At 43.5% G+C, this 26,648-nt stretch overlaps 1 protein-coding gene across 2 annotated transcripts in view; it reads left to right on the top strand.

Moving 5' to 3' along the window:
- LOC137658216 ((Lyso)-N-acylphosphatidylethanolamine lipase-like) overlaps window positions 1–25,285 on the top strand; it is a 97,465-nt gene extending 72,180 nt beyond the window's left edge. Inside the window, exons 2-6 of one of the 2 annotated variants that reach the window (XM_068392909.1) lie at window positions 7,382–7,458; window positions 7,791–8,000; window positions 18,164–18,338; window positions 19,280–19,434; window positions 25,133–25,285. In XM_068392909.1, coding sequence (XP_068249010.1) covers window positions 7,382–7,458; window positions 7,791–8,000; window positions 18,164–18,338; window positions 19,280–19,434; window positions 25,133–25,254 — 739 coding nt within the window. In that variant the 3' untranslated portion in view covers window positions 25,255–25,285. Of the gene's footprint in view, window positions 1–7,378; window positions 7,459–7,790; window positions 8,001–18,163; window positions 18,339–19,279; window positions 19,435–25,132 lie in introns of both variants that reach the window. The other variant, XM_068392903.1, reaches the window with a different exon arrangement.
- The last annotated feature ends 1,363 nt before the right edge of the window (window positions 25,286–26,648 follow it).

Below are 26,648 nucleotides of genomic sequence, written 5' to 3'. Positions count from 1 at the left end.
CTAACAGCCTTAATTTTTGTCATAGAGAGGTCAGGTTGGTCACATTCTCTTGGAAAATGCCTGAATTTTCTCAAAAAAATATCAAAAATATGAAAAAAAAAAATTTTATAGCATTTTTTTGCAAGGACGTACCGGTATGTCCATGGGGGTAAAGGGATGAGTTTTGTGAAACGTACCAGTATGTCCTTTGAGGGTAAAAGGGTTAATAGTTGGTGGGAAGGCTTCCAATCCCCTGACATCAAATAAATTATAAATACATTACCTCTATGAGTGTCCTGTTAACTACCTTTTCTTTTATCTATACTCAACATCTTCAACTAGAAAAAAATATTAGAATACCTTGAAGATAAGTAAACAGCAGCTTTTTAAAAAAAGATATCCCGTTATGAAATTAGGTGGTGTTTTATGTAACTGATGATAGGGATCAGTAAAAAACACCCAAGGTACCGAGATGAAAACCTCTTGACTTTTAGACTGGTCAGTTTGTTGCCATTGGAACAGCTGTACTTACTCTTTTCTGTATTAGTGTACAATACCAAACACATTTTTTTCCCCTTAACTTTTTCTTCTTATTTTTTCCAGTGATATTTCTCATATCCCATCATGTCTTACCCACTTAATGTACATAGTTCCACTCTTCACAAATTGTTACCTTTCTCTTCACAGATCTTTCAAAGTCTTGAATAATGCTATTGATGGTATATTTGGGCCGTACAGTTATTTTCAGTGGGGCAAACAAAATTGGGTTTGTTTCTAAACTTTAAAAAATAAAATTTGGTTTGTTTCTAAACTTCAAATTGGTTTTCCTCAGATGTAGTTCATACTCTCACCATCTTCTCTATGATGTTTGAGAATTTGATTTTGTAGTTTGTTTTATTGAAGATGGATTAATTAAAGTACTGTACCAAGTGTACAGTACTTCTCTGAGGTTGTTTTTCAGTTTAATGTATGGAATGTAATTCTTGTATACTGAAAGGCTGATAACTTATTTTTATAAGAATTTATTAAAGATCTTTGTATTTACTTGTTAACATAGCTTTTACCTTCTATAGTGACTGGCTGAAGCTTTTTATTTTACTTTAAAAGCTTTTGATCTTGCCATTTTAGCATGCAGTATATTGGTGATTTATCCTCAAGGCTCCAGTGCTTAGGTGATATCCTTAAATATCAATCATATTTCAGTTAATCTATACATAAAGGTGACTGTCTGTTTATTCTCCATATTATTTTGTTAATTTCTTTAAAACATTTCCTAATTTTATGTTGCCTGCGCTCAATTAACTCTATGTTCAGCTTTTTATACGTAATACCAAAAATTTGGTTTTTAACTTGGGGGTCAAACTATTGTTATCAGTTCTTCATATCTTAAATTTGAATGAGAGTACATTATGTGTGTCTTGAGTCATGTAGTTTTCCTTTTTTTAAGGAAGTTGTTCATTAAAGGACTTTCTTTGTATGTGATTGAGCTTGTTATTAGGCATCTAAGCTCATTCAAAAACTTAACCAAAAAGCAAACATGTTTATTTAAAGGATGATTTAGAGCTAGTTCTTACAAACGTGATCACTCAAAAATTTGCTGATGCATTCTGTAGTAAAAGATGTTTTCTAGTGATATTTATTGCCAAGTAACTAAAGTACAGTGACATTCCATTGTGCTAAGGTTTTATTGTTATGTGTAATCTAGAATGATAAGATTACTTATAATCTTTAGATAACTATTCTGTAGTTAGTAAAGCTTATCATTCACTGATAAATTCTTAAAGCTACCAATTTTTGTGATGGTTTACTCTCTATAAAATTTTTCCATTCATGCAAAATACATAAACTGTTTGTTCCGTATCTGGAATACAAACCAACGCTATTTAATAGGGGTATTACATTCGGAGATGCTGAAAGGACGAGCCATTAAAATCTAGCAAGGGTTAACTACCCATCCTGCTAGTTAGCGGGGTAGCTTGCTAGCCCTCCCGCTCGCACACCTGTGATTGAGCTTACTTTACTTTTGGCTCAGATTGAGACTGGTTGTCACCGCTCTTCCTCCTCGCCCTTTTTGGACTGCCATTAATCTTTTACTTTTTAACTTATACTGTATATATAGGGAAACATACTCTGTTCATTAACTTTTCAAAAGATATGAAATATTTCATTACATCTTCCTCATCAAATTTTGGCAGTAATTTCAATACTGCACCCATACCTAAATTATCAGTCATCGTTCAATGATGAATTACTACCTCGTCTGCTACCTGAAGCATTACTTCCTGGTCTGCTACCTGGTGGACTATTTTGAAGATTTTGTCTTAAATGAGCAATTTCTAACTCATGCTTAAGCTGTTTCTCATTTTCCTCTTGCTGTCTCTCATTTTCTTCTAGCTGTCTCTTACTTTCTTCTCTTTTAGCTGCTCTTTCGTCTTATACATTTCCTGTTCTCTCTTTAAAACATACTCATGGGGAGCATCGCCATCTAGACCAAGAAGCTTACCTGAAGCTATCAAATCTTTCGTAATCTCACTCATTCTGCTTTTTTCTATATTCTCCCTGTTTTAATTTGTTACGTTGTCTTCAAATCGTTACAGGTTCTTTTGATAATTAAAATAAATGTTTCCAACAACCACCAGTGAAATATGGGAAATGAATATAAAAAAACTCATGAAAAACACCACGATCATTCACAAACTTTTAAAGAAAATCAATGTTGCTAATCCGGTTACTTTAACTGGCAAATCAAATCAATCAAAACATCAATAGAAAGAGGGAACAGTCAGTTAGGTAAAAATACTTAATGAATAGTTTTCTGCAGCTGCTGAGACGATGCTGGTACGGAGAATTCAGGCTTGAGAACGTTGCAGAAGGGCAGCTGGAGTTCAGATGAAATTGGCACGATGACTGGATTTGAAGATGTCACGGAAAGGGTGGCATCAAGATGGGGCATCAGAAGTCTTCTCCAAGAATTCGATGATACTGTTGAACTAAGGGAGGCTGCAAGGAGTGTTGGCTACTTCTCGTCAAAAGCAGAGAGGGCTGGCTGCTTCAATTTGTCTATTCTTTTCAGCCATAACAGGATTTTGGAGATAGACGTTTTTTGTAGAAGGAAGGTTAAAATCTAGCTCTATCAGACTTCTGGACTTCTCTGCTTCTTATCTCATTAGGTCTTGGTTCTCATCTTCTTCGGACAAAATTCCTCTCTTGTCTTATGGCCTGTCCTATCTCTCCTGGACAATCTCTTCTTGAAGTTTATATACCCATGTATGGGTGGAGATAATTACAGTGAGCAGTGGTCGTTTCCATAGAAGGCGTCTTTTTTTTTTAAATTCTGCATCTCGATTGGCCTCCTCAAAAACGCCCTCTTCGATGACGTCATGGAAGCTTCTAGAAGTAATTTCTGATAAAATCTGGACCATGTGTTAAGTCGTTATAAAAGGGCAGCACGTGTCCTTCCATGATGACATATTTCATAAACAAGGATATCCCTCAAGCTCGGTTTCTTAAAATATGCCGACTCCACTAATTAAGACGATGACATCTTGGTCAAAACAGGAGTCCCCTTATTGCTGCAGGCACTCTTCGTCGAGGGTCGGTTTACTTTAAAAATGCTGACGACAGTGAAGTGATGACAGGTTTGACCAAACAATACAGTAGTCGAATCTTGTCTCGCTGCTCACACTTTGGGAATAGATATTTTTGTCTTTTAATTACATATCCCTTCAAAAGTATGTATCTACCCATTATAGGAAAATCTCGGTCTTCTCGGTTATTCACTGCAAATCTCAGAATGACCTTTACCTTGACAGTCACATTGCTAGTTCCTCACCAGACACAGCTTGTATAGGCCGCAGACCATGCTTATCAGGTTTAGCGAGGTGTTAGGATCTCCTTATTGTCACTCTAATCTCTGCACAATAGGGTGTACCCCGGGTAAGGCCAAAATGACAGATTGGCAGGGACATCTACCTTCCTAATAGGTAAGTCACCCTTATTAAATAGCGTTGGTTTGTACTCCAGTTACGGAACAAATGACAAATTTGGAGGTAATTTGTACTTTCATAACGATACAAACCTTAGCTATTTAAACATACTTGCCGCCAACCCTGTCCCCCTTGAAGTCCTACCTCCAAGGTAAGTGAGCTCAATCACAAGTGTGTGAGTGGGAGGGGTAACAAAGTACCCCCTACCCCCCCATTCCATTTGTTGGAAGGGTAGCAAAGTAACCCCCCCCCACTAACTAGTGGGATGGGTAGTTAACCCTCGCTAAATTTTAATAACTCCAATTAAATAGCTAAGGCTTGTATCGTTGGGCAAAATACAAATTATCTCCGAATTTGTTATATTAATAGCATCCAGCTATTGTATGTTTGTTTGATAACCTAACCAGTTTATATAAGGTTTAAGGCTCTATATTTACCTAGAGCTTCAGGTAAAGCATCTAAGGCATTTGTAGATTAAAACATATGCCCTGTTGTTAAGGTTTAAATGCAAATTGTTCATACAGGTGATGCAGTTGCCACAATTTTTTCTTGGTCACTAAGTTTCTTTATCTGCAGAATTCTGATTATGTCGTAGATACAGTTTCACAGAGTGGTAGTCTTTGTGAAATAGAAGTGACTTTTGTGTATGCTATTTATCTGCAACTTTTATTGATTTATCACCATCATAAATGTTTTAGATATTAGTAGTTCCCTTTATGATGGTGAATGGAAAAAGTATTTTCCACCGTATTGCCTTTTGCTCTTTACCCCTAAATTCACACCAAGTGCAGGTCTTTATCCTTTTTTTCCCAACATTTTTTTGAGCCATATATTTGGTCTTTGTCTTACCACTTCCATATCTACTGTACTACTATTTTGACCTAGGGTTTCTTGCCTCACCTCATCACATTGCCAAACTATCTAGCTCTTTTAGATCCAGTATTTATATTATGATCTTCCCATCATATTTTGGCCTTGGGTCTTACTGTTCTACTGCCACACCTCTTGAAGTTATTAATTTTCATTATCAGTGACCTTGTTTCTATTGCACACACTGGTGCAGGTTTTATATACTGTAGAGTTTCCCAACCTAGGGTCTGTTGGACGTGAAATGTCTTTCTTAATGTTCAGGGGAACGACGAGTAGCTTTGATGGCCGCTTAGGTTTGCGTACTCTTATGATCAGGTACAACTCTTGGGAAAGGGAGAAAAGGAGTTAGCTGGTCACCCCTTGGGGCTGTTCTCTTCTTAGCTCATACTATCACTTGGAGAGGTGCCTGTTTTTGTGGAGAAAGGCAAAACTGATCATAATTAGATGGTGCACGCTTCTTGGTCATGCACGCCACGCTCTGCTTGGTGGCACTATGCTGTATGCTCCTTACTCACAAGTAAGAGCAGCTTTCTTGCTCTCCAGCATTCTTTCCCTCTTCTAACAGAGCACTCATTGGTGTTGATGAATGAAAACACTCCCATGGTGGCCTACATAAGAAATCAAGGAGGTACTATGTCATTGTAACTTTGCCATCTTGCAGTAGAGATTCTTGAGTGGGCGGAACTCAACTTGATTTCGCTGACAGCCCGCTTCATTCATGGAGGACAAGCTGATCAGAAGATTGCAAGTGGTTGGCTGCGAATGGTCTTTAAGTCCTCGGGTAGTGATGGAAATCCTGACTTTGTTGGGTTCTCCGACTATGGACCTATTCGCGACTTCCTTAAACCACAAACTCTCCAGTTCCAGATCCAGAGGCAGTATTTAAGGACGCATTCCAAGACCTGTGGAACGCCCTCGACGTTTTTGTTCCTCCGTCATCTTGCCTGATAAGGACCACCTCCCATTTAAGTGGGTGAGGCAGATCTCGCTCCCTTTCATCCAAGAGTTTGTAACTAGGACCCTGATTCCTTCAATAACTGATTCTAGATTTTTATCCTTTCAGATCATGAGCCTGATCAGTGAGATCACTGAAGCACTATCACAAGCGTATGATTGCTGTTAGATCTCACCTGCAACATCTTTTCGTCAGTACAGGGAAGATGAAAAAGATAACTAAAAATACAATTTCTTTGTGTCTGAGAGGTCATTACACGGACAATGTCACCATCTTCCCCAGGAAGAATATGGGTAAGAGCACATATCAAAAGTGTGAGTGCTTCTTTAGAATTTAAGGTGAACCTCATCAGAAGGGTGAGTGCTTCTTTAGCATTCAAGAAGAATCTCTGTGACGTAGGTACTCTAAGAAGGCAGGCACATGGAAAAGTCAGACAACATTCACTGCTCATTATCTGCGGTATGTGACCCACAGGTCGCTAAAATACTTTCTCTTTGGAGACTGTTGTAGTTGTGCTGCAGGTGTTATAGACAGCTGCATAGAACCTCGCCAACTGAACTCGACCTGATTAACAGGGAAGCCCCTCTCAGTTTGTGACTATTCTGTACTCTGGTACATAGGAGTTTCCCTGACATTCCTTGCAAGGGGGAGTGTGACTTAACCAGGCAAACCCCATAATCTGTATTATGTGTTCCACACAACCTAATTCAAGCAAACCCATCACATATCTATGCCAGGTCTATGACAGAGATTTTTGGCTCAGAACAACCCTTGAAGCCAGGGTCATGAACCTGCTGGTGCAGTATTACTAAACCACTGGTACACATGGTGGAAGGAACCTCAAATCTTTCAGCACCACAAATTATTATTATTATTATTATTACTAGCTAAGCTACACCCTTTGTTTGAAAAGCAGGATACTAAAAGATTCTTAGGTAAGTTTTCCAGCCAGTTGGAATGGAGACTTTCTCCTACCTAAGGATAAGTGTCCTATGTAAAGGACGATGGTTTGTATGTGTAGAACAAATAAATTTTCTTTAAAGTAATTTGTATTTTTCCAAACAATGCAAATCTGAATACCTTAGTCAAACTTCCCACCAGCACCAACCACCTTGAAAGTCCCAGTTGCTATCTTAAGTGTTTTGCCAGTGAGCCAAGGGTGGGGGGGTTGCCTGTTACCTCCCTGCTACCGGCAGGTAACTACTGTCGGTTGTTGATGCCTCGTTATAATTCTTAACTGCTGCATTCCAGCTTTGCTGTTATCATTCTCCTTTGAAATTTTTTCATATTTCCATATTGTTTCAGGAATTGGTTAAACTAAAATTACATATACCTTCTGTTTTCATTACATTGTGATAACTTGTATTGTAAGTAAACAAATAGTTTGATCGTACGATGAATTCTCAGAATTTTTGAAATTGTATTGTAAATTTTTTTTCCAAGGTTAGGTGAATTAAGCATTCCATTATTTTTTCCAACTTTCTGACATTTTTAATTACAGTATAATGAGAGAGCAGATATTTCTTATATTAGTCATTATGACTTTAGTGTACAAATTAATTAAAAGGTTTCATTTCACTTCTAACAATAGCTGGTTTGGTGGCTGGCTAAAATGGTGTCCAACATCACTAAGTCTGCTAAGAGAAGCAGAGAAGGCACTTCTATCTAGTAAGTTCTGTTTAAAATCAATTTATGATATACATCCCCATTTTATAGAATACTGTAAGTCAGCATCCAGAATATGCTAGCATTAAATATTGAATATTAGTGCAGTAATACCCCATTTTGTTTTTTTTTTACTATAGTAAAAATAAATATTTGTACAAGTTTGGAAGTGCATTGTTAAAAACAAAATCATTTAAAAGTACATTACTTTGTTGAAAACGTGAAGTAATGGATTTATTATAGATAATTACATTACATCTAGGTCTTGGATATTTTACATTTATTTAATATGTATTTATCAAAACTTAACCAGTTGTTTATTTTGTATTTAACAGATCTAAAAAGTGCATATAAAGGACGTTATGTTAGTGTTGGTTGCCCTGTCGGAAAGGAGGAATCTTATGTTTGGACCATAAGTTTAAATGAAGAGGCGCCCAATGTTCCGTTAGTCCTTTTACATGGCTTTGGCTCAGGAGTTGGCCTATGGTGTTTGAATTTTGATTCAATTGCTGCACACAGACCAGTGTATGCCTTTGACATACTTGGTAAGTATGGCAAGTTAACCTTCTCTCATGTAGTAAGCATTCATACAAATAGGTAATTGTTCCCATACTAACAAACTTTCCGTTATTTAATAGGATGTTCTTTCAGCGGCAGCTGGAGGTAGCCATTAGACTTTAATGTGAAGTGGCAACCCTGCCTAACCGCTTAGCGGGTAGGCAGGGGGTGGCTGGGGGTTACCCTCTATATCTCTCACAGCTGTGAGAGATGTCCCTATTTCTTTCGGCTCGGTAGAGATTGGACGCGTCTGCTCTCCTCCCTACTGTCATTGTACCTTTTAATTTTTGCTTTCTCTTTTTAGGTGTGCGTGTCCTCCTTCTGCGATCGTCTTCATCATGCTAACCTGTCCAGGGCGAGAGAGTACCACGTGCGAGACCTTCATGTCGTTGTTGGAGACTGACACGCACTCTCTGTGTCCTACGTGTTGAGGGCATCGTTGTGACCAGGGCTCGCTCTGCGCAGAGTGTAGAGAGTGGTCTGCCTCCCAGTGGGAGGAGTTTGGAAGGCGTAGGAAGAAGTCTAAGCACGATCGTTCTCCCTCAAATATCTAAATAGCTCCTTCTCACACGCACTCTCATTGGGGACGAGCGAGCAGGAGCGCAGATCGCTCATCTCCTGGCATCCCCAGGGTACTAGGGGGGGTGGGGTTGTTGTTGCTTCCCCTAGAGGAGCACCTTCTCCTCCAGCCGCTGGTGAGCCTTTTGTCTAGATCATGCTGCAGAAGGTTGCTCTCCAAGCGATAGTGGACGGGTCTCCATGCTTTTACAGTTGGATTTTGCTGGTGAAAAAGACGACTGGAGGCTGGAGACCAATCATTGATCTCTCCCCTCTGAACAAGTTTGTCCAACAGACTCAGTTCATAATGGAGACAGCAGACATGGTCATTCAAGTGGTACGTCCAAGGGACTTCATGTCCACACTGGATCTAAAGGACGCCTACTTCCAGATCCCAATGCAACCGTCTTTAAGGAAGTATTTAAGGTTCATTCACGAAGGAAAGATGTACCAGTTTAAGGTTCCATGCTTCAGTCTCGTGACAGCCCCTCAGGTTTTTACCAGTGTTCGCCCTAGTGTCATCTTTGGCTCACATGAACGTAATCCGTCTTCTCAGATATCTGGACGACTGGCTGATCCTAGCAGACTCGGAGACGACCCTTCTTCGTCACCAAGATATGCTTCTTGAGTTTTGTCAGGATCTGGGGGTCCTGATAAATCGCGAGAAGGCATCACTGCAACCATCACAGAGACGCATACCTCGGAATGACAATAGACTCCATCCTAGAGAAAGTCTTCCCATCAGACAAAAGAGTACACTGGCTGAAGGAAGTGGCTGCTCCTTTCCTCCTGAAAAAAGTTCTTTCAGCCTCTCGTTGGTTGATTCTGTTAGGCCATCTAACCTCTCTCATCCATCTTGTTCCAAACGGCCGCCTCAGGATAAGATCCCTGCAATGGCAGCTGAAGTCCGTGTGGAACCAACACTCCGACCCACCGGACACCCGAGTTCCCATAACTCGGGATCAGATGACGGATTTGAGTTGGTGGATGGTAGACAAAAACCTTCGGCGAGGCCAGAATCTTCTCGTTCCCCCTCTCGATTTGATGCTCTTCACAGATGCATCAAAAGCAGGGTGGGGGCCTCACCTGCTTTGGTCAGAATCAGAAAGGTACTGGCACATAAATCTTCTAGAGATGAGGGCAGCCTACCTGGCTCTTCATCAGTCCCAACAGTTGCTTGCAGGTCACTCTGTGGTTTTGATGAGAGACAACACCACAGTAGTGGCTTACATAAACAAACATGGCAGTACCTTTTTGCAGCCTCTATTCCAATCTTGCAGTAAAGATCTTCAGATGTTCAGAAGAACATTCAGTGGCTTTATCAGCTCACTATATTCATGGACAATGTGAGCAGAGTGACTCAGATAGTAGGCACCAAGTGGTCTTTGAATTGTCAGATAGCCAACAAAGTCCTGACTTTGTGGGGTTCGCTGACTGTAGACCTGTTCGCAACATCTCTGAACAACAAGCTTCCGCTTAACTATTCTCCAGTCCCGGACTATCAGGCTCTATGGCAAGATGCATTCCAACAACAGTGGGACAACATCAACATGTACGCCTTTCCCCAGTTTTGTCTGATGAGAAGACTGCTCAACAAAGCCAGAGCGTCCAAAGACCTATTGATGACCCTTGTAGCTCTGCTATGGCATCATGCAGAGTGGTTCCCAGACCTCCTGCAACTTCTCATAGATCGGCCAAGAGAACTCCCCCCACAACGAGACCTACTCAAACAGTCACACGCGAATATCTTCCACAATACCATGCAGTCACTTCGACTTCATGCGTCTCCTCACTTAGAAGGGCTTTTCACGACAAGTTGCGGAGCGAATGTCCAGGCACTTGCGTAGGTCCTCAGCCTTGGTCTAGGCTGAGTGGAGAGTCTTCTGTGGTTGGTGTCGAAAAAGGAATATCTCTCCACTCGATGCCACTTCCAGTAATAGTGGAGTTTCTTGTATACCTTCGGGAAGAAAAGCACCTTTCAGTGTTGCCGGTAAAAGGCTATTGCTGAAAGGAGTCAACATTTCCTCTTCATTGGAGCTTTCTTTACTCACACGGAGTTATGAGATCACTTGCCCTCAGTCAGAGGTTAGGCCTCCTCCTTGGAACGTGGTTCGCGTCGTGAGGTCCCTAAAAAGACCTCCCTACAAACCATTACGCTATGCAACTGACCGAAATCTCACTTTGAAGATGGCGTTGCTGCTCGCTTCATGGCCTCTCATATGACATCGCCCATTCAAGGGGATGGGAGGAAGTGACGCTCAGCTTAGTCTCTGAGTTTATTGCTAAGACTCAAAATCCTAGGGTGCTGGACCTTATATTCGGGCCCTTTCAGATTGTGAATCTTCGTTCTGTAACCAACGACACATCAGTTGTTACTTTGCCCAGTGAGGAGTTTGAGATACTATCTTAAACACATTGCAGCAATACGGGCCAGACTAACATCGCCAAATGATCCAAAGAGCCTTGGCTCCAGATCCTCTTCAGGCTCGTCGACCTAGAGCCCATGACGTCGGGAATCAGTACTTTCCAAGCGTTCAAACGCAACTTTTCCGTGTTGCAGGTCCTCCAAGTTGGTGTGTAGAAGACATACCACATTCACAGCCCATTACCTCAAAGACGTAACCCACAGGAGGCTCAATAAGTTTATTATCGGTCCTGTGGAGGCTGCTCAACAAGTGGTTTAGGATACCTCAAGCGCCTTAATGGACAGGTAGCAGTTGGTTGAGGGCATTGGTTACCCGGTTTAAGACTGGGATGAATGTCTGACTTTCCTTCCTTCATCTTGCCGTCTCTTGGGGTACAGGGCCATGGGTTCTGCTGCAAGCTGGCTTCAACCTCTGCAGGTAATTATCACTTCTCTTGTGTAGCCTACTATAAGTCATAAAATTTTTATACTGTTCATGTCCCCATTGTATCTATGAGAGAGCAATGAGATATGTCTTGTTTTTTCCTATTTAAAATTCAGATGTTTCCTACAAATAACAGCCTCTAACAGGCTGCGAATATACTCACTTTGTATACTTCAGCAAGGTGTCAGTTTTCCCTAGACCACGGTCATACTTCAGCAAGGTGTCAAAGTTTTCCCTAGACCACAGTCATACTTCAGCAAGGTGTCAAAGTTTTCCCTATACCACAGTCATATACTGTACTAGGTAAAACCGGGTCAATGTCCATGCCAGATCTAGGACTTCCACCCACCTAAGAGTGAGTCATCTACATAAATAACGGAAGGTTTGTTAGTATGGGAACAAACAAAAAATTCGGAGATAATTTGTATTTTTCCCTAACTAATACAAACCTGTAGTTATTTATATAAATTAGCCTGCCATTACCTTTCCCCCAGAAGTCCTGCCTGCAATAAAAAGTGATGTCTCTCACAGCTGAGAAAGTATATATAGAGGCGGCTGGGTACCGCTGAAAGAATATAACATAAATAACTCCAGGTTTGCATTAGTCAGGGAAAAATACAAATTATCTCCAAATTTGTCATATCTATTGAATGTATAACATCCTTTTACAACTGTAATAATCACACTTAATTAAACCATCCAATTACATGTAGAAAAATTGACTTAAAATCTCGTTATGAAAAGAATTAGGAACCTACTTGAATAATTTACACAATTATCAGGATATTTACTTCAACTATTTCCACATTTTACTATCAAGACTGACCAAAATATTTGATGAGTATTCGTACTTGTAATTCAATAGAAAGATATTCAAAGACAAAGACATTAATTTTCTAGTCTAATCTGCATTAACAGCAATTACTAGACACATTCAGTAATGCAATGATAACTGCCTGCCCTTGAGCATCACCAAGATTTATAATTCTCTTTGTTCAATTTAATAACAGGGTCTAGTGCTGTCAGTACACCTCACAAATGCTCTACGGTCGGCACTCGTTATTCTGTCTACGGTGGTTCAGTTTTACGCGCAATAGGGAACCGTACAACTAATTAAATCGAAGTTCATGTTCTGCTAGTTAGTGGGGGTAGGGGGGAGTAGCTTGCTACTTCTCCCGCCTCACACACCAGTGATTTAGCTCACTTTGCTTTTGGCTTGGATGGTGAACGGTCGTTGCCGTTCTTCATCCTCACCAAGTTATATTTTGGACTACCATTAATGCTTTCTGTTTGTGATTTCTCTTTGATAGTGTGTGTTTGTATTGACTTCTGCCGACCATGCGTACCTGCCCTGGACTTGAAGGCCGGCCCTGCAGTACCTTCATGTCAGCCGTGGACACCAACCGCCACACCCTTTGTCCCGCCTGCAGAAGTCAACGGTGTGATAGTGGTAATAAGTGTAACGAGTGTCGGGAATGGTCTGCCTCCTAGTGGGAAAGGTTTTGGGCGATGGCGGAGGAAGTAGTCAAAGCAGGATATTTCTCCTTCAAAGGTTTCTTTGAAGGGAATAAAACCCAAAACCTCTTCTTCCTCCTCCTGACCTTCCTCCGAAGCTCCTACTCGTTCGGTCTCTTCCGAGAGACCGTCAAGCAGTAGCGTAGACCCTTTAATTTGTGGCCAACCCCGTTCCTTGAGAGATGGTGTTGCTTCCCCTAGCGAAGCAGCCCCCCCGGGTGAGGCCTTGTCTTCTGTGTTACATGTATGGTCGTCCTTGGGGCTTCCCGGTCCGCCCTTAAAGGACTCCTTGCTGCAACTTATCCTCCGTGGTGCAAGTGTACAGCCGTCGTCGGCTTCGGAGGTGGATCCTCTGTCTCTCGTCGACATTGTGGTGTTAGAGGTGTCTTCTGTGGCTGCTGCTGACGACCCTGCCCCTCCAGATTCTCCAGCTGTTGCTGCCGACTACTTTTCCTCCGTTCCTGTTCATCCTTTGAGGGGGAAACTTAAGTCCATCGCCTCTCTCTTATCTGCGAGTGCTTCTCTCCCTTGGGGGGGAGTTCTCTCATAGAAACTCCTCTTCGGAGAACTGCTGCTCAAGGTCAGCTTACTGATCCCACGGCCCCTAGAGGGCATCTCCGTCACAGAGCTCGCCCTTCACTCCACCTTAGAGGTTGCCCATCACCATCGGTGAAAAGGCGCCTCTTCGGCTCTTCATCCTCGTCTTCACAGCCGTCCCCCGCAGAAGAGCCTCAGCTTCAGTCGTCTTTTGTGCCTAGACCTTTGGCCGTTCCTGGTCCTTCTCCTGACGATGCTGCTTCTAGTCCTCGGATTTCGGCCCTGGATTCTTCTGTGGATTATTCACGATCCCCCTCGGTGGATATTCGGCCTTCCAGAGGGCACATCCCTGTTCCTATTCAACCTGCCAGCCAACCTGCTGACCTGCCGTCACAGTTCCTGCCTCTTGTACATCCTCCGGAAGTTCTATCTAAGCATTCAGCTGCACACCAATGCTCTCCAGCTCGCCAGCACCCTGCAGTGCACCAGCGCTCTCCAGCGCTTTGGCGTTCACCCGACCGCCAGTCTTCTCCTGTTCGTCCTAAGCGCCCTTCAATGCCCCAGCGATCTCCCAATTGCCAGCGCAGCTCCGCTGTTCCAAAGAGCCGCGTTTGACAGCTCGCTAGCTAACCTACGCTCGCCAGCACAACTGCGCTCTCCCGCTCAAGCTCGTCAGCACTCCACTGCGCAACAGCGCCGCTCCCCAAGACATCAGTGCTCTTATGCACAGCCTCGATTTCTGGCTCGCCAAAGCTCTCCTGCACGAAAGTGCTCTCCAAACCAACAGAGCTCTCCTGTATGGCACCGTTCTCCCAAACGCCTGCGCTCTACTGTATGGCACCATTCTCCCAAGTGCCTGCGCTCTACTGTACGGCACCGTTCTCCCAAGCACCAGCGCTCTCCTGTGCATTCACCGGAAACTGCGCACGAGCATCCTCCTGCACGCAGCACTGTCCTGCGATTGCGCCTGCGCTCTCCTGCGCATTCTCTGGAGGCTTGTGCCGGTATCGCAGAGCAGAGTGGGCCCGTTGGGATGTAACTTGACATCCTCCAGTTGAAGGGAGGTCAAGTAGGACCTTGCGTTTGACGTTTGTTCCCAGGCGATGTCCTCGTAGTCCACCCCAATGTGGTTGGAGTTGATAACGATTCTTGACGGAGCGTCAGCCACTGGATTCTTTCTCCCTGGGATGTAGCTGATAGTACAGCCGATCTCTGAGATAGCCGCCAGATGTTGTTGCTGTCGAGTAGGCCATGTGTCCCCGGGCCTGGTGAAAGCGTGAACAAGAGGCTGGTGGTCCGTCTGGATTATGAATGAGGCTCCCTCCAGCAAGTATTTGAAGTGTCTGACAGCATGGTACACTGCCAGAAGCTCGCAGTCGAAAGTGCTATAGCGAGTCTCGGGTGGTTTGAACGTCCTGCTGAAGAAAATGAGTGGGTGGGGCATGTCGTTGATCACCTGCTCCAGGACGGCACCGCACGCAATGTTACTGGCGTCCGTAGTTAACCTCACCGGGGCCCCGGGGTCCTGGTAGGCCAGGGTTGTGGCCTTGCAGAGGGCAATCTTTGTTTGGGTGAAGGCTTCTTGTGGACCCCACTGTAGCTTCTTTGGTTTCCCCTTCAGGACGTTGAGAAGGGGGGGTCATCACGCCGGTGATGTTGGGTAGGAACCTCCGGTAGTAGTTCAGTATGCCGATGAATTCCTGGAGGGACTTCACGGAGGTCAGTGTCGAGAACTTGTTTATGGAATGCACCTTTGACATGCCCCTTTTTGAGAGTTCGTGCCCCAGGAACTCCACCTTCTCAGCCCCAAAAGTTCATTTATCGAAGTGTACCACGAGGCCATTCTCCTGCAGTAGCTTCAGAACCATCCTCACGTGCGCCAGGTCTTCCTCCCGCGTCTTGGAGAACACGAGGATGTCGTCGATGTAGACGGCGCAGAAGGGAAGGTACCCCTAAATGCTGTCCATTAGACGCTGGAAAGTAGCCCCAGCGTTTCTCAGACCGAACGTCAGGTAGGAGAAGATGTAGGATCCGAAGGGGATAGTGATGGTCATCTTTGGGATGACATATGGGTGCACGGGGACTTAAAATTAAAACTTTAAGGTCCGTCTTGGAGAAAATAGTGGCCCCATGGAGGGCTCCACTTAGATCCTGCATGTTGGGCAATGGGTAGTGGTCAGGTATCGTGGCCAGATTGAGGTGTCTATAATCACCGCAGGGCCTCCAACTCCCGTCGGGTTTCTTGACCCTGTGCAGCGGAGAGGCCCACGGGCTGGACGCCTTTTTGCAGATTCCCAAACGCTCCATCTGGAAGGCACGCTTGGCATCCTGAAACTTCTGCAGAGAGAAGCGTCGGAACCTGCAGTGGGTTGGACCACCTGTCGTAGAGATTTGGTGGAATATCCCTTGCTTGGCGAGGACGCCCTCCAGTTGACGGAGCTTGGGTTTGAAAACCTCCGTGAATTCCTGCAGCAGGTGGCCATATTCGTGGGGTGTGACTGAGCACACCCTGGGGAGGCTGGGCCCACTGGAGAGATGATGGGACCACCAAGTCCTCTGGTCCACTAGTCGTTTGCGACGCACGTTTACCAGCAGTCCATGGTGAGCGAGGAAGTCGACGCCCAGGAGGGGCTCCTTGACGTCTGTGATCTGGAAAGGCCAGCTGTAATTCCGGCCCCTGATGGATATCTTTAGTGTCCTCGCCCCGTAACAAGTGATGGGGCTGTTGTTCGCGGCAACCAAGGCGGCCCTGTCGTCTGATGGGAGACCGTGATCGTCCTTCGGGGCTGGGATTGTTGTCACTGTAGCATCGGTATCCACCAGGAACCTTTTTCCTGAGTTGACGTCGAGGATGTAGAAGCCTGTGTGATTCGGCCTCACCTGCTTCATGGTTGCTTGTAGGCGTAGTCGCCCACCTAGTGTTTTGGATGGGCGCATGGTTGGACACACTTTCGTGCCCATTTCCCCCAGACTTGGTGGACATAGCACCATCTGGGAAGGTTGGGGCCCTCGTGGTAGGGGTCCTCTAGTTGCCCATGCTCCTGCTAGCATTGCTGCTGCTGTCAGTGCGGTGGGGGCCATGGGTGGAGGTATTTGGATCTTCCGCCGTGGATTGTGTTGACCCCTACATCGTCTGGCTCCACCAGGTACTTATCTGTCTCCTCCGTGACAGCGTTGATGGAGGTGGTGGCAACGTATCTGGCAGCCTAGGCTGCCAGGTGGAGGTTTTCGGCCTTTGCAACCTACAATTACATTTCTAGGTCCTTGGCACCCTCCAGCTGGGCACGAATGCTTCAGGGAAGACAACGGAGGAAGATCTCCCTTGACAGGCTTATCTCCCTGGGCCACCCGTCGCTGTCGAGCTCGTTCAGGTGGAGGAGGTCCAACAGTTCGTCCCAGGCTGCTGAGGGACAGATGTCACCGAGGGACGTTGTCATTAGGTCGAGGGCGCGTTGGGCCTTCAGGGATACAGAGAGATCATAGACCTCCGTCAGTTTATTTCTAAGGTCGCTGTACCTCATGGGTTCTGGCCTCTGTTTCAGCCAGGAGGAGATTCTTTTGAACACATCCGGCGTCAGCATCACCATCACCATGTCTGATTTTTTCAATTCGTCGGTGATGTTTGCCAACCTGAAGTGGGACTGCCCGCTGAAACCATGCCATCTCTGCGTCCGGTGTGAATGGAGGTAGCTGTAACTTCTGTCCCATCGACATTTGTGTGGCTATTTGTGTTATTTGCATGAAAACTGCGCCGTGCCCTTCGGTTGCGAGGGGCGAGGTTCTAACGACTTCTGAATCTCTCATCTGACCTCACACTCCGAAACTCAGTAGCGAGCCATATTTAGTCCGCTAATGGAGTAGAAATTCGAAGCAGCCAGAACACAAAATGATTTGCCCCGTAATGAGTTTTTGTGGCGTTGTGGTATGTGGAGTTGCGAGCCCAAACGATTTTTCGAAATCGCAGTTGTGAGTCCGTTAAGGGACACTCCATGGCAAAATTTTACTGACGCCAAAACGCAAAATAATTTGCCCCATGATGAGTTCGTTAATGGCGTTGAGGTGACTGCCGTTGTGAGTCTTTTAAGGGAAGCTCCGTAGCAAAACTTTGCTAACACCAAAATGCAAAATAACTTGCGCCGTGATGAGTCCGTTAATGGTGTTGAGGTGGATGGAGTTGCGAGCCCAAATGATTTCTTTTGAAATTGCCGTAGTAAGTCCGTTAAGAGAAAACTCTGGGGTCACCAGTTTTGAGGTATGAGAGACAGACCATAGTCGAGTGATGCTTTATTTCCAAGATGGGTCGAATACATTGACCTGTGCGGACGGAATTGTAGTGACCTGGGTAGGTGACTGACCGACACCGAACAGGTGAAAAATGCAGGGCATTTGTGTTTTCTTACATTGACTTTATGGTTAATATAAAATCCCACGCTTGACATATAAGAATGAGTCTTACATAAGAATGAAGGGTATTTATACAGAATATGTACAAAGGTAAAAAGAGTGCTACAAGCATTGTAGGACATTGTCCTTACAGGCCTTTAAAGCTTGTTTCATACAAATGTTTGTACCTTTTCAATGAGTGATAGTGAAATCTATTACAATTACTATGTATTTTGTACTTTTATCTTTTTGCAGTTATTTATGAACTTGTAAAAGCCATTTTCATTTTCAGCATTTCATTATTACAGGTTTTGGTCGAAGCTCGCGCCCAGCATTTACGAAAGATCCCCTTGAGGCAGAGAGAGAATTTATAATAACGATAGAAGCATGGAGGGAGAAAATGAATCTAAATAAATTCATCTTGTTGGGGCATTCCTTTGGTGGCTTTCTAGCAGCGTCATATGCTATAAAGTATCCTGAAAGGTAGATTTGATTCATGTATTAATTTTGTAGTTATAAGACAATACAGGTTGTTGCTCTAGGAATATAGGCTCTCTTGTAACTGAAATTGTTATTGCCTTATTGGTTTTTACAGTTTTACATGACTTTAAGAAACCTAATCCTGTGCATGTAAAATGAACAGTAAAATTCCTTTTAACCTTCACACGACATTTTGAAAAGCCCGATTAACAGTAATCCAATGGTCAAGCTTTATTTATTTTCAAATATTATCTAGAATTTGTCAGCAATTGCCGGTTTTAAATTAGCGGGCGTGTGCTCTATCATTGATGGTGTGAACTAGTGGATGGAGACCGTCATTAATGCTGTTATTGTTTGTTTTGGTATTGACTTGTTTGCCTGGTCTATATTAGTACAGTAAATATAAAGTTTCCAAATTGATGTCAATTGATATTGTGCTTTTTCCAACACACTGATCTAATGATGGTAACAGTCCACTCCCTTTCCATTTATCAGATTTCAATGAATAAATAGTGTGATGTAATTTTACTTTTCTTTAGAGAAACAAAAGGTAAATATGTACACTAGGAGCTCACACTGGATACATTAAGTAAAGAAAACATTTGTTATATATATATATATATAATATATATATATATATATATATATATATATATATATATATATATATTATATATATATATATATATACTGAAAATTATATTGAGGGAACACCCTTACCTGAATGCCACAGCAGGGAACATTTGTATACTTGTACATATGGTTGGTGCTTTTTCAGTGAGAACTTCCCTCTATTTGCAGACACAAGTCTGGCAACTTTGGTTTATCAGGATGAGATACAAATCTTACAGTATATGATTAATGGAATTGTGAGAAGACAGATTTGTGTTTGCACTATATTTACAATGCTTTTTAAATGTGGTTTTAATTATTTTTCATTGCAGAATTGAACACTTGGTTTTGGCTGATCCATGGGGCTTCCCAGAGCGACCATTGGATGTTGGTGAACGTTATAACTTTCCCTTTTGGGTAAAAGCAATTGGTGCAATACTTCAGCCATTTAATCCTTTATTTATTGTGAGAACTGCTGGTCCCCTAGGTGAGTTTAAATGTCATGCTTTTGCTTAGTATGAATATGACATTGTTTTATATATGCCATACTATAAAGCAAAATCTTTTAATTTAATTATATATAAATCACATGGCTAATATCTTCTAAGCATGAGCTTTTTAACCTTGAAAAAGATGTGTAAAGATGCTCTTTCCGTCCCCTATACTTTATTGTGTGAGAATCATCTCTGGGAACGTTGAATGATTTTGTGGGACCAAACCCACAGCCTTGTGGTTTAGTAATCCTCCTTACCTTGAGATTTCATGCTATTGTTATTGTGATGTTTGGGTGAACCTTTTCAATTGTGCTGTTATATTTAATTTTCAAGTGTATTTATGGTATCTATCTTTATGATCTATGGTCTTCATGATACATGATTATTCATATATGTTTTATGTCTTATCTCTCATGTGTATTTTAATATTCTGCCTAATAGGTGTGTTTTAGCTATGGTCTTCCCCTCTCAATGTACACTGTGTATGGGAAGGAATCTCATGTAGGTACAGTGTTTAGCGGCTATGATTTCTTTCTAATAAATCTATGACAGAATTACCCCCCTTAAAGGATTAGTTTACATAAGAAAATACTACCCAAACATCCATTGTAGTACTGTATAGGGATTTATACTACTTTCTATTACTGAGTCAAGCCGAGTCTCACTACTATTGACCTACAGCGAGACAATGTGTAGCAATAAGATAGATTATTCTTTTTTGCTTGTGAAGGTAGTTAGCATTAAGTTGCAATATCATTTTGCCAGAAAAATAAGGTTTGTCTTTATTTCTCATCGTACTAATGTGTTTTTTGTGTTTTATATAAAGTGAATACTGTTTTCTGATACCTAAAGCCCCAATTCCTGTGTATTGCTGGTAGGGATTTACAATGTGACATGCACAGTAGGGAAACAATTTATACAATAAGTTTTTAAAAATACTCGGCTGGTAGTTATGTAACCATGTGATGTGATGCCACTTGTATGCGTCAATCAATATTTTTCCGTAAGTGCTCCGATGATCATCAGATACTCATTTCGCAGAAATATTCGCTAAAAAATCGCTGCGTCATCCAGGGAAAATGAGATGATTTGAAATTGTTAAAAAAACAATAACAAACGATAGTAATATCACATGTTTGAGACTGGTCAATCAATCGATCAGGACCTAGCGAGCATTCACCTTATTTACAAGTGTCAGGAACTATTATAATAAACTCTATTCTTACGGCATACTGACGGTGATCAGGAAGTACTTTTGCATTTCTTAATCATAAAAGGTGATTTCTACACAATTTCCATTTAAAATAAACCCATCTAACATAATTATTATTTGTTCCAATGTAGTGTACTTCCACGAACCACATGTATAGAAGGAACCTTGGATCCTCTCAACTCCGACCAGAAAATTCCAGATAGGCCTTCCCCTAAATCCTCACATCTCCCACCGCCATGGATGGCCGGAGGTCAGCTCAGGTTCCAATCTGGCCAATGAACTCCATTATAGTTCTTGTCGCACAGGTCGACGTGTCTTCCGTTAGCTGACATTTTTTCTTTTGTGTTACTTTTCTTTGTATTTTCCTTTCCTGGGTACTTGTACATTCTTTACTCGTAGTGGCCGAAAATCAGTAACCTTTTTTTCCAGGAACTTAGTCATATGTGTGTGTGGTGTTTTCTTGTCCCACGTGGAAGGGAGCGGAAAGAACAAAGAAGGACATTTCTTCTTCCAAGAGAAGTCGTTCATCCAAGTTATCCAAATCTTCACCTATTCCTGCCCAGACCGGTGACCAAGGTAAGTTAGTACTGGGTCTCAGCCCGTTACTGAGACCAATGTTCTTTTGGTCTCTGTACCAACCATTCCAGGTGTTCTGGTGCGGAAGGACGTGCTTCGTAAGGCGATGTTGGGCGAAGTGGTTCCAGCTATGGGACAGAACTGCTCAAGTTGACGAGGAGAAGGGGGATGGAGCCGCTACCTCCCCACCAACGGACGATCTGCCTCGCGCACAGAGATGACGGAGCCGCTACATCCTCATCAACGGACGCAATGCCTTGTGCTCAGACATCTCTGTCCTCGCTTCTTTCCGTATCATCACGGGTTCTTCAAAGGGGCTTCCCCTGTCATAGTCTGGCGCCCCTCACAGCCTCTGCCCTGCACGTCCTCCTCACTTCTTTCGGTGTCAGTGGTGAGTCACATGGTGCACAGGCCAGACAACATGGGTAGTCCAGCCCTCTCGGTAACGTCCTAGCTGGTGGGCGCCTTTTCATGGGACCACATGAGGCTTCGGCAGTTGCGGTTTCTGCTATGTGACGGAGCCGCTCAGGTAATCGAGAAGTGTGGCCACAAGTGATCCTGTACTTCCTGCAAACGCTTTGCTACCCGAGAGCTGGGAAGCCCAGCAGTAGAGACGTTTGGCTGCCTTCCGCTTTACTCCGTCCGTCTCGCCACGGATGGCTCCTCTCCGACCCACTCCTCCCGTCCCAGGTACCACACCGGAAGGCACCGCACTCTGTTTGGTCCCCGGTCAGTCGCTGCTCCCGGTACCAACCCTCGCTCGTGTCCTCGGACAGAGCATTCCCCCACCTGCGTTTTCGGATCACGACAGACTTTTCAGAGGGGGTTCCCCCATCTTAGTCCGGTGCCTCTCAAACCCCCCCCCCCCATGGATAAGAGACTATCTCGAGGAGGACAAGCCACATGGTGATTTCCCTGGCAATTTTCCCCCCATTATTGAAGCCTACGGGAGAACTGCCTAAGTTGCTACCACGAGTCCCGAGGGTGCCTGTATTAAGAAGGGAACCGAGGACCTTGAGTTTTTCACTTAGTCTGCCACCATTGCAGACATCGGAGTCGTTGATGGACCACTAGGTGGTTCCAGCCACCCTGAGGTCTCCTTTGCTTCGCAGTAAAATCCTGATTCTCATAGTGGCACAGGGTACTTGGTCAAGCATTCCCCATGTCCCCTTCATGTCCCCCAGGGGAACATGCAGCCCCTCTCACCCCTCTCCGAGAAGTCGTTGTTTGCAGAGGGACAGGGATCCCACTCGTCTTCATGGAGCAGGATTCTTCGCATCTACGGAAGAAACCCTCCCCCCCACCCGTCAAGGAGAAGTGAGATAACCGGCTGATGGCCCGCTTCGCACACGAACATCTCCGATGCCCACACTCGAGTCCTCAAATGGAGCGGACACCCTATAAGCAAATTCCCCTGCTGTAATCTGGCAACCCTTGCCCACCCCATCAATGAGTAGGCGCTCCCAAGGAGTACCCTTAAAGTAGTGGGAGCTTTCTGATAGAACAGTTATCTGGGACATATTAGACTTTTGGTTCATGAGATCTTGTTGATCTGGAATTAAGTATTCAGAAACCCTTTCTTCCTCTGATTAAGAGAAACTATCAGGAGAGCCTATACATCCTAAGGGGAAGTGTCACTAGGGACCCCCTCAACCACATGGTACTCCATCAGGGGAAGTGTTGCTAGGGACCCCCCCTCGAGCACATGATACATCCTCAAGGGAAAAGTCGCTAGGGACCACCCCTCGAGCACATGTTACATCCTCAGGGGAAGAGACGCCAGGGATCCTCGTCGAGCACATGATACATTCTCAGGGGAAGCATTGCTAGGGACCCCCCCTCGAGCACATGATACATCTTCAGAAGTAGTGTCACTAGGGACCCCCCTTGAGCACCCGATATATGTGGGTTTTCTGCAACCTCAGTGATGACTTCCTTCTTGTACCTCAGGATGGATGAAGGCCCCTTGATAACGGTGGTCGAAGTGTTCTCGCTTAAGGGATTGAACCGGGGGCCCTTGAAGCAGAGGACTAGGCTCCTGAGGAGCTTCGAGATGTTGTGGCCCCCAAAATCCCCTACGGGCTCCAGAGGTGGACTTGGCCAAGGTCTAGGGCATCCTGATGGAACCCCCCTTTCGAGCCCTTCAGGGACATCCTGGACAGAGGAGTTTTGATGTTGAAGACATTCTCTCTCATAGCCTTAGCCTCATCCAAAGGGTTAGCGAGATACACAGCCTGTCCTATAAAGTGTGCCACACTAGAGGGTGGAAGGAGCTAATGTTCTGGTTTGTCCCCTCCTTCATGGCAAAATCTTAAAACCTCGCAGTAGAAGACCCCAGGTTCGGTGAGTTTTCAGTTTCCTCCATTCCAAGGTCCGGCAACAATAAGGACCTTCTCCTGTGCCCTATCCGAGCTATGACGGAGTACATGGCTAGGACAGTGAGACTGTGATATGCCATGAAGAGCCTCCTTGTATCCACCGGTAGAGTGGATAAGCTGGTGTAGAGGAATACCATCTTGTTTTGGATAAGGGAAACGATTAGAAGAGCCTACAGGTCAGCAGGAGACGCCCCTTCAAAGTCTATGAAGCCGTACAAGGTCAGGAGGATTGGGACTTCTCTGGTGTTCTCCAAGAATACGGCAGTCAGTCAAGTCTGGAAGGTGGGGGAAAGGTGCAGTCCAACTTACGTCACATTATCTGGGAGACTTTGGTCAATTCCATTGATGTGTTCAAGTCGTGGCTGCACAACAGCAGATATATCTACTACCGGAAACTCCATGCTGAAGGGTGGAATGGTAGCTTGTCCTTTCCCTTCATCTCTCTCTGCTTCATGAGCATTTTCCTTTGGACTACCGGACAGAGCATCGAGCAGTCTTGGTCCTTTGGTTGACCTCCCCCAATTTTGGTTCGGTCATGTCTTTTGGTTGAGCACGTATCTTGGGTGGCCCCTTTCCTTTGGTATCTCTGCCACCCTCCTCCTAAGTATGAGTCTCCTATAGATGTGGTTCGTGGAAGTATATCGCATCGAAACAAATGACAAATTCTTAGTACTGTAATTTGTATTTTTCCTAGCTATACTTGCCACGAACCACATTTATTTTACTGCCCACCCTGCATTCCCCACTAGATCACACAGGTGGGGTGAGTTAGGCTTGCCCAGCAAGACTGTAATGGAGTTCATGGGCCAGGTTGGTACCCGAGCTGACCTCCAGTCATCCATGGCAGTGGAACAGGTGGGGATTTTAGGGGGAGGCCTATCCAGAATATTCTGGTCAGAGCTGGGAGGATCCCAGGACTCTCCAATAGATGTGGTTCGTGGTACGTACAGCTAGGAAACGTACAAATTATTAAGAATGTCATATTTTTCATGAATATTTTTAAAAAATATCTTGAGATTTTTTTTGCATAATTTTCACATTTCAATGCAAAGCTATTCTGCTTACATCATGGAAAACTTCAATAATTCCTTGACATAAACCAGAAGTTGAACAAATGCCTGGGTAAGCATTATTTTCAGTATTATTATTGGTTCCCAGTGGATTATGTGTTGTCATTCCGCAGACAAATTCAGCATTGGAGGTGCTGTGACGAGTACAATAGACATGACTCTCTCTCTTATACGCACTGAGTGCCTTACCTGTTGATACACTAACCCTAGTACATTGGAAGACAATACTGTATTTCTTTAAGAGTATATTATAGTGCTGGATTCCCTGTTCTAGCTTCCAGAAATTCCTTTTGGACTACACACCAGTCACCAAAAATAATTTTTTTTAATTGTCAGAACCACTTATTTTCTTTCCCTCGTTAATCTTACCTTGTAATATGGTGCTTAAAATAGTATTTGCCCATTCATGCTACCCTAAAATATCTTTTGTCTCATTTATTCTTTTTACCCATAGGACCTAAACTTCTACAAAAAGCCCGGCCTGACCTTATACGCAAATTTTCTGGAATGGTGAAGGATGCTGAAGAAGTTATACCAAATTACTTGTATCACTGTAATGCTCAAGACCCAACGTAAGTATTACTTTTTCATACACGCATACTAATAATTCCTCCTTTAAAATAGGGAATGTCTTTACTCTCCTGCCAAGATTTAATATTCTTGACAGGAAAGTGGGAATGCTACTCGCCCGCACTTACCACCCATTAATAAATTAAATTACCTTCCAGATCCACCTGCTTTTTGTTAAAGGTCTTAGATTAGTATAACTTGGAAACACTAAAGTACTTTGTTATGTTTTTGATAATTTCTTTCAAACATTTTTTCCTATTTTATATTCCCAAATCCTTGCTTCAGGTGTTCTGTAATTTATAAGTAGAAGAGACATATATGCATTAAAATATATTACATATTCCATATTAGATCTTTTTAATAAAAATAATTTTAAATGCCTTTCGTATTTTTCCAACCTATACTATCCGAGTCCTTTAAAAATGGGAATGTTTTCAGTGAAACGCAAACAGGCGTTGAATTTGTCAATGAAATACCTATACTTAACAACATTTGATGAGGATGGGCAAGTAGCCCAGCCCACTCTCTTGTCAGAATCATCACTTTTTACTGTCAGCTTATAACTCAGAGGGGTGGTTGAGGTAAGACGTTCATCTTTAAAGGACTCGGAATTTTATGGCTGGGAAAAATATCAATTACTTTTAAGATTAGTTATTTACTCATACAATTATACAAACCTTTTGTCCTTTAAAATAAGGCATATGGTGGCCTATTTGATAACGTCCCTGACTGGTGATTGCCAGACTGGGCTTCAAGTGTCACTCAAACTCGTTAGTTCCTTTAGTTCCTTTGAGGTAATGGTGGGGTGTTTGGGGGAGCCTATAGGTCCACCTGCTGCATCATCAGCAGCCATTTCCTGGCTCTCCCTGGTCCTAGCTTGGATGGAGTTGGCTTGGGTGATGATCATATGTATATATGGTCAGTCTCTAGGGTATTGTCCTGCTTGCTAGGACAATGTCATTGTCCCTTGCTTCTACCATTCATTAGAAACTTTTAAACCTTAAATCTTAAACTCATTTTGGTGAAAGTCCTATTGGATCAAACTGATTGTTTTTTTTTCTCTCCCTGAATATGCAATCTCCTTGGTCCCATAGGGTAGCAAGAGAGCTGACCTCAATAACCTCCTATCGGTCATCACTTGGATGAGTAGGCTGATAGATCTTGGCCATGTACTTGGTTATGTACTGTGTATTTGATCAGTGAAGGAGTCTTTCTCCCCCCAAATGTAATAACAGGCTTATGGTGACGATTGGGTTTGGTATGCATTCCATATGCATTCCATCATTCGTTGCTGATGAACAGACAATCAAATTTACATATTTAAGAGGAATTCCATAACAACACAGGATTCTCCAAAAAGTTGGTCAGTGAACACTATCAAAGGCTTTTTCATAGTCCAC

Source organism: Palaemon carinicauda, chromosome 1, assembly GCF_036898095.1.
Source record: "Palaemon carinicauda isolate YSFRI2023 chromosome 1, ASM3689809v2, whole genome shotgun sequence".
NCBI lineage: Eukaryota > Metazoa > Arthropoda > Malacostraca > Decapoda > Palaemonidae > Palaemon > Palaemon carinicauda.
This window is presented reverse-complemented; position numbering and strand designations above follow the sequence as displayed.